The following is a 9,310-nucleotide window of genomic DNA, read 5'->3' on the forward strand; positions in this document are numbered from 1 at the left end:
TTTTCTGGTGACACTGTCAGTGATTTATTTAGAATTCAAGGCACACTTAACTGGCATGGTCACCACAGCATTCTGCAGCGATGCGCCATCCCAACTGGTTTGCACTTACTGGGACTATCATTTGTTTTTCAACAGGCCAATGACCCAAAGCACACATCCAGGCTGTGTAAGGGCTATTTGACCAAGGAGAGTGATGGAGTGCTGTATCAGATGACCTGGCCTCCACAATCACCTGACCTCAACCCAATTGAGATGGTTTGGGATGAGTTTGACTGCAGAGTGAAGGAAAAGCAACCAACAAGTGCTCAGCATATGGGGGAACTCCTTCAAGACTGTTGGAAAAGCATTACTCATAGAATGCATAGAATACTCATAGAATGCCACGAGTGTGCAAAGCTATCATCAAGGCAAAGGGCTGCTACTTTGAAGAATCTGACATTTTAAATATATTTTGATTTGTTTAACACTTTTTTGGTTACTACAGGATTCCATGTGTAATTTCATAGTTTTGATGTCTTCACTATTATTCTACAATGTAGCAAATAGTAAAAATAAAAACACTTGAATGAATAGGTGTGTCCAAACTTTTGACTGGTACTGTATGTGTTTAATGTACTATGTATATGAGAAAATGTTTGATCAAAAATATTCCATAAATTTCCAGAAAATAAAACAGCTGTAACTCATTCACTGTAAAGGGTATTACTATTCTGATTTCAGATGATCAATCCTTACAACATAAAGAAGATGCAACATGCTCTAAGTTTTTTCTCTACCTTCATTAGGAAGTTGTGTAAAAGGCAGTTTGGGGAAAAAACAGATTTTTGTTAAGATACAGTACACATTTTCACAGGTGTTTCTCTCGACTGATTACCATTTGATTGATGTCGTGCTATTGTATGTTATATCATTTGAAAGGGCTGTTTCTCAGCTTTCAAATGATGTATCATGTTTTCAGACATGGGTTGACACCAGCAAATATTGCTAATTAATGCATGCAGAGGTCATGGTCTGAGTAAATTCTGGAATTCCAAAACTCTCCTTCCGGTTATACAACAATGCTAATATGGTGATTTACAGGTACAGTTAGCTGGTGTTCTAAAGCCTACTGTTTCCACTCCCCTTTAATATTGTATTATCAATCTTGCATGTATGTAATGGCTGAACATAAGGGTTGAGGTAGAAATATGCCTCATAGCATGAGATGCCAGAGGTCGAGCTCACATATTGTTCATTCTTATGTGCATGCACTGCATGTAGGATATTTTATGTAGGTGGGATTGTTGGCGGTTTGAAATGGTGACTCGTATGTACTTCTAATGCACACTTTCTTTCTCTATCTTTCCCATTCTAAGGTTGTCATGCTTCAATTGAAGCATGGACATTCGGGAAGCAAAACCAGAACAAAAGCTGTGCAGTACAGTTACTTCCCATCTGGACGTCACACCTGAATGCTTAACTGACCAACAAAGCTTTGACAGGAAAACAGTGAACACACATCAAAAATCAATATTAGCACATGCTGTGCTTCATCCAACTGGGAATCTGCAAATGCCTTGTTCTTTATCGCATTGAGTGGTAAATTTCTAAGGCCAAGCCAAAAACATTTGGAATGAAGAAGTGAAGCAGACTTTTCCCCCCTTGATGTGGATCATGTTAACATTCTAGTTAACCCTCAATATCAACAAGACTGGACGACCCAGGCTTTGGAGCTGAGCGCAAATTAAATGAACCCTGGTTCAGCTTAAAATGAGTACAGAGTGAGCCAATCCTGTGTATCACCATAATCTTTCAGTGTAGATTTTACCCACTGAGAGTTATTGAAACAGGAGGAGACCATGAAAGCAGCAGTTGATAGGAAGTCAGGGTCTGAGGTGTTGTGCTCGGCCTGGCTGGAGTGGAGATAAGAGCTTGGGCGAGGGAGAAAACAGAGTTTGATGAGACAAGCAGAATACAAATCAGTGTCTACTGTCCCTCAGCCAGACTGCCGAATCAAACCAATATTAGTGTGTCTGCTGAAATGGACAGTGATTCAGCAACTATAATGGCTTTATTGGTTATGCATTGAAATGGTACGAGCGTAATCAAAAGCTCTAATATGAAACTAAATAGCAATCACCTTTTTTGTAAATCTCAATTTTGGAGATTTTGTCTCAGAACCCAGTGTGTCTCCAAGACTGAAATTATGGATAAAGGATCCATCAGGTCCCATGGATGCGTGTGACAACCAACAGTGACACCCATCAATGCAGCCCTCGCACCATGTCGAGAAGACAAAGGAAAGCATAGGCCCTGATTTGATTGTGGTCATGTGGCACATCTAGACCTTGAACAAAGGATTAAAGGGGAAAGGCAAGATGGATCAGGATAATAGCTCCGTTGATTCGTTCTTCACCAACACCACGGAGAGCTCTGAACCCACAGAGGCACAATGGGACAAAGCCACTCTCCTGGGGCTCCAGATCTTCCTGTCAGCCATCTTGGCAATCGTCACCCTGGCCACCGTGCTCTCCAATGCCTTTGTCATCGCCACCATATTCCTGACTCGGAAGCTACACACGCCAGCCAACTTTCTGATTGGCTCGCTGGCTGTGACAGACCTGCTGGTGTCCATCCTGGTCATGCCTATCAGCATCTTGTACACAGTGAGTAAGACCTGGGCTCTGGGGCAGATTGTCTGCGACATCTGGCTGTCATCGGACATCACCTTCTGCACTGCCTCCATCCTGCACCTGTGCGTCATCGCGCTGGACCGCTACTGGGCCATCACTGACGCCCTGGAGTACTCCAAGCGCCGGACAATGCGTCGAGCGGGCCTGATGATAACGGTGGTATGGGTGATCTCCATCTCCATCTCCATGCCGCCGCTCTTCTGGAGGCAGGCCAAGGCCAACGAGGAGGTGATGGAGTGCATAGTGAACACGGATCAGATCTCCTACACGCTCTACTCCACCTTCGGGGCGTTCTATGTTCCCACTGTGTTGCTGATCATCCTCTACGGCCGGATCTACGTGGCAGCCCGCTCACGCATCTTTAAGACACCAGTGTCGTGTGGCAAGCGTTTCACCACGGCCCGGCTCATCCAGACGTCAGCCGGCTCCTCCATTTGCTCCATCAACTCCGCCTCCAACCAAGAGGGCCACCTGCACCCCGGAGGGGGAGGCAACACGGGAGGAGTGGCAGTAAACGGAGGTGGAGGAAGCAGTGGTGGGTCGCCTCTCTTCAATAACTGCGTGACGGTGAAGCTGGCTGACAGTGTGCTGGAGAGGAAACGTCTGTGCACCGCCCGGGAGAAGAAGGCCACCAAGACGCTAGGCATCATCCTGGGAGCCTTCATCGTGTGTTGGCTACCCTTTTTCGTGGTCACCCTGGTACTGGCCATCTGCAAAGAATGCTGGTTCCACCCAGTGCTCTTCGACTTGTTCACCTGGCTTGGCTACCTAAACTCACTCATCAATCCCGTTATCTACACTGCCTTCAATGACGAGTTCAAACAGGCCTTCCACAAACTCATCAAGTTCAAGAGATGCTACTAAGGGAATGCGAGTATTGTACATACAAAATATATCATAACCCAGTGTTTCCCAAACCTGGCGTCTCTTGATTTGAAAATGGGATTGCGAGAGAAACTCTGAAGAAAAAAAATAATAATTGTGCTTGGTTCATAAAACAGGGGTAATGTCGTTCTATTTTTTGGGGGGGGGGTGGGTATAAACTGCAAAATATTATGATCCCGTCACTGAAAGATAAGACTCAGGAACATGTATGCGTCTTCGGTTTCCCTCTACAATGCCCACAAACCTCATTAGAACAGAGTGGACAAGACCAGGTACTATGTCAGACTGTGGGGAAAAGAACATAATTCGCTAGTTTTCCATCCAATTTGTAACAGATTTTCATGCAAATATTCTCAAATCTGCCTAAAACAATATGCACCATCAAACTGAATTGTTGAGGATAAAATGATGTGCATGACGACGTAGTACACATAAAAGTAACTTTTGCCATTCAATCCCCATGTACCGAATTAAAAGTACAAGTTAAATGGGTTTCCATCACATTTTCAACTCAACTGATGGTTTTGCGTTATATTGCAAATGTGCCCTCTCTGGTCTTGGCACATGTGCTGTAGCCAACAGTTCGCAGATACAGTGCAGGTAGGCTACCTACATTGAGATTATTATGGATAAGGGCGAGATTATTTGTACGAATGAATGACATTTTATTTTCATGTGAAATCGCCAATTGGCAACCCATCCCGTATGTGATTAATTGACACAAACAAACATTAAAATAATTCACTATGGTAATTAAATGAGAATTCTTATTCCGGTGTTCTCTGCATTGCGCATCGCGAACAGAGTGAGAAAAAAAGAGAGAAAAAAGAAGGTAAAAATCAATACATAAGTAGCCTAAATAAGGTTGTTTTTGTCAAACGGAAGCCAAACATCGATCATCATGTCACCAGAATATGACTTTCAATATTTATTGAAAAGGAGCATCAAACTCATCACCTTGCACATTCACCTCCCTGTGAAGTTCATCATAATTGATTTAATCTTGTTTAATAAACTGCATGATTTCCCGAGTCATAGTGGGCGGACCACACAACATAGAGTGATGATGGTTATTACAGTATATCAATAGTTGTATATAAAGGCGTTTCCACATTCATTTTCTCATAATTAATTTTACCCACACAAAAATATCCCATCATGTCTAATGAACAAATTGTCTGTTGGCATTTATACAATTATACAGGCAATTCATGTTTCCTTCTGCCCGTTTAGATTTTTTTCATGCATCAGTTAATTAATCTGCATGAAATGGTACTAAACCGTTGCCTGATGATCTTCTGAACTTCCCGATACCTTTCTGATGCATTTCAGTCACTTCAAACCATACTTCCTTCAGCATGAAATACTGTCAAAAGTACTATCAGACTGATTTGTAATAACTGTCATATACCCAATTAAAAAAGTAAACATTAGCCGTTGATTTCATCACTTTTTTTTACAGGATGGGGTCGCGGAAAAATGTGGATATCGAAATGGGTCTCTCGCAATTCTTAGTAAATATCGGTATGGGAATATAGGGTCTATTCATATAAACTCTGTACTGTGGCATTTGTTCATGTTGTAAACACATGCTCATTGTGTTTGGTCTCTGTACATTTGTTGTACATTGGACCTTCATTGACATGCGTATGAAGTGCCATAGATCTTTCAGATATTTCCTTACTAGAAATGTATGCATGCATAAAAAAAAATGGAATCAAATATTCCAAGGACTATGAAACTCATTATAAATGAGGGTTTGGGTTGGGATATTACAGACCACAAAGGAACAGACTTATCATACATGTTTAAGACAAATGAACGAGTCTCTAAAGAATAAGAACGGGTCCTTCTTTGGATGAAATACATAAAGTAATTAATCCGTGGATTATAATTAAGCAGTGGATTATAAGGCGCCATTGGACTGGGAAAGACATGGTAAATTGTTACAGAAATGTCACATACAGAGACGGATCTTCCACGTCTGTGGTACAGTACAATAGAGAAATACGTATATAAAGATTCAGTCTTACTGTGTCTCTCTATGTGGCTGCATTTGTTTATGTGTAGGAGTTGTCAAGTTGCTCTAGGTGTAATGATGTGTGGGGAGGGGGAGTTGCAGTGAATGAAATGTGGACTTATTTTTCACCTGTGGCATCAGCTTATTGTATCCAACTGATTAAACTTTAAACATTATCCACATTCGAGGAGCCTGACTTCTCTATGTAGGAGACAGCATTTACCTTTGGATTGAACCTAAAAATTAATTACGTCCTGTTCCCTGGCAACAAATGAATCTGCATAAGCTACTGTAAACCCACTGGGCACACAGTGGTTGAGTCAACGTTGTTTCAATGTCATTTGTCAGACGTTTGTGACAGGGAATCTATGTGGGAAAAAGTCAATCACTACGGTTTTCATATTTTTAATCAGCGTAGTAAACATTGAAATTAAGTTAACTTCAATTTACAATGACTTAAAGTAACAGGTTGTTACAAAGTAATTTCAACAATCAGAACTATGCATATGTTGAAATTGCATTGAAAATCCCACAGAAATATTTTTCATCCTATAGTCAATATCTATTGGTTGAAATGATTTCGAATTTTATATTTTACCTTTTATTTGACCTTCTTTCAATGTTGATATTCAAATGATATGTTTGAATCAGTGAAATTGTTTCAATGTCATGCCATTAACCTAAATAGAGAGGTACAGTATATTGAAATAAAATGTGAAGCCACAGTCCAATGGTTCCTGCCTGTGACTCCTATTGGTATAGGAGGGGTAATGAGCTTCGATGAGAACAAGTCTACCATCCAGATGCCTACCTCTACACTGAGTGTAGACAGACTGACCAGGTAAAAGCTATGATCCCTTATTGATGTCACTTAAGTCATTGTAGATGAAGGGGAGGAGACAAGTTAAATGTTTTTATTAAGCCTTAGGACATGGATTGTGTATATGTGCCATTGAGAGGGTGAATGGGCAAGACAAAATATTTAAGTGCCTTTGAGTGTGTCAAGAACTGTAATGCTGGTGGATTTTTCACACTCCAGTGTGTATCAAGAATGGTCCACCACCCAAAGGACATCCAGCAAACTTGACACGACTGTGGGAAGCATTGGAGTCAAAATAAGCCAGCGGAACGCTTTCGACACCGTGTGGAGTCCATGCCCTGACGAATTGAGGCAAAAGGACAAAAGTGGATGCAACTCAATATTAGTTTTGGTATTTTATTAGGATCCCCATTAGCTGTTGCAAATGCAGCAGCTACTCTTCCTGGGGTCCACACCAAACATGAAACGTAATACAGAATTACATAATACAGAACATCATTAGACAAGAACCACTCAAGGACAGAACTACATACATTTAAAAAAGGCACACGTAGCCTACAAATCAATGCACACACAAACTATCTGTCAGGACCCGGTTAAGAACCCGGGTCTCCGGTGTGAGAAACAGTCCCGTAGCAAACTGAGCCACGAATAGTCGTTAGAACCCAGAAGATGAGGCAGACACAGCAGTACTTGAGATGGTGTTTTAATAAAGTAAAAGGAAAGTTCAGGCAAAAATATAAATCCACAACGTCAAAAGTAATTCCAAGAGTACAAAGGCAAAAAGGTAAATCCACAAGGTGGTAAGTACAGCAGAAAAAGCCTCAAAAGATCATCAAAAATAAATAAACAAGAACAAAAACAGAGTACCACAAGAGAGTCCAACTGGAGCAACAAATGTTTACAGCATCACTGGGGCTGGGTGCCAACATTCAAACACAGAGCAAAGAACTGAGGAAAACTAAGGGTTTAAATACAATCAAGGGAAACGAGGCACAGGTGCAAATAATAACTGGGAACAAGGGAAAACAAAAGGGTCAAAAAGCACAATGGGGGCATCTAGTGACCAAAACCGGAAACAACCCTGGCCAAATCCTGACACTATCTAGGTCAAATAGGGGAGAGGCGTTGTGCCAGGATGTGTTGCTGTATCTGTTTTTTTTTAAATCAGGTTTGCTGTTTATTTGAGCAATATGAGATGGAAGGAAGTTCCATGCAATAATTTGTTCTAGATTTGGGGACTGTGAAAATATGGTTGAATCATCAGCATACATGGACACGCATGCTTTGTTTAATGCCAGTGGCAGGTCATTGGTAAAAAAATAGAAAAGAGTAGAGGGCCTAGAGAGCTGCCCTGCGGTACACCACAATTTACATGTTTGACATTAGAGACACATCTATTAAAGAAAAACCTTTCTTCTATTAGATAGATAGCTCCGAATTCATGATATGGAAGAGGTTGAAAAGCCATAGCACTTAAGTTTTTCAACAACAGGTTATGGTCAATAATATCAAAGGCTGCACTGAAATCTAACAGTACAGCTCCCACAATCTTCTTATTATCAATTTCTTTCAACCAATCATCAGTCATTGGTGTTAGTGCAGTACATGTTGAGTGCCGTTCTTATAAGCATGCTGAAAGTATGTGGTTCATTTGTTTACAGAGAAATAAAATTGTATTTGGTCAAACACAATTTACTCCTACAGTTTGCTAAGAGCTGGCAGCAAGCTTATAGGCCTGCTGTTAGAACCAGTACAGGCAGCTTTACCACTCTTGGGTAGCGGAATTACTTTGGCTTCCCTCCAGGCCTGAGGACAAAGACTTTCCTCTAGGCTCAGATTAAAAAATATGACAGATAGGACTGGCTGTAGAGTCAGTTACCATCCTCAGTAGCTTTCCATCTAAGTTGTCAATGCCTGGAGGTTTTTCAATCTTGATCTTAAACAACAGTTTTCCACCTCTCCCACACTAACTTTACAAAATTCAGACTCGCACTGCTTTCCTTTCATTATTAGTTTTTGTTATGCATGAATATAATTGCTCACTGTTTGTCGTGGGCATTTCCTGCTTAAGTTTGCCCACGTTGCCAATGAAATAATAATAAAAATAATTGACAACATCATATGGTTTTGTGATGAATAAGCCATCTGATTCAATGAAAGATGGAGTTGAATTTGTCTTTCTGCCCATAATTTAATTTAAAGTGCTCCCAAGTTTTTTTTCCATCATTCTTTATATTATTGATCTTGGCTTCATAATACAGTTTCTTCTTCTTTTTGTTGAGTTTAGTCACATAATTTCTCAATTTGCAGTAAGTAAAACAGTCAGATGTGCTGCCAGACTTATTAGCCACTCCTTTTGCCCCATCTCTTTCAACCATAGGGTTTTTCAATTCCTCGTCAATCCATGGAGCCTGAACAGTTCTAACAGTCAGTTTCTTAACAGGTGCATGTTTATCAATAACTGGAAGCAGCAATTTCATAAATTCATCAAGTGCAGCGTCTGGATGCTCCTCATTAATCACATCAGACCAACAAATATTTTTAACATCATCCACATAAGAGTCACAGCAAAATCTTTTGTTTGATCTCTTATACACTATTTTAGGCACAGCTGTTGGAAATGTGGCTTTCCTGGATATAGACACTATATTGTGATCACTGCATCCAATGGGTACGGATATAGCTTTGGAACAAAGTTCTACAGTGTTAGTAAAAATGTGATCGATAGATGTGGATGATCTTGTTCCTGTAATGTTTGTAAACACCCTGGTAGGTTGATTAATAACCTGAACCAGATTACAGGCGCTGGTTACAGTAAGAAGTTTCCTCTTGAGTGGACAGCTTGATGAAAACCAGTCACAATTCAGGTCCCCGAGACAGTAGACCTCTCTTACACCACATACACTATCA

At 40.7% G+C, this 9,310-nt stretch overlaps 1 protein-coding gene across 1 annotated transcript; it reads left to right on the forward strand.

Moving 5' to 3' along the window:
* Positions 1–1,371: 1,371 nt before the first annotated feature.
* On the forward strand, positions 1,372–6,299 carry LOC109903144 (5-hydroxytryptamine receptor 1D-like). The gene has a single exon (XM_020499774.2). It carries the CDS (start codon positions 2,358–2,360, stop codon positions 3,534–3,536), a length of 1,179 nt encoding a protein of 392 aa, XP_020355363.1. The 5' UTR covers positions 1,372–2,357; the 3' UTR covers positions 3,537–6,299.
* The last annotated feature ends 3,011 nt before the right edge of the window (positions 6,300–9,310 follow it).

Source organism: Oncorhynchus kisutch, linkage group LG14 (genome assembly GCF_002021735.2).
Source record: "Oncorhynchus kisutch isolate 150728-3 linkage group LG14, Okis_V2, whole genome shotgun sequence".
Taxonomy (NCBI): domain Eukaryota; kingdom Metazoa; phylum Chordata; class Actinopteri; order Salmoniformes; family Salmonidae; genus Oncorhynchus; species Oncorhynchus kisutch.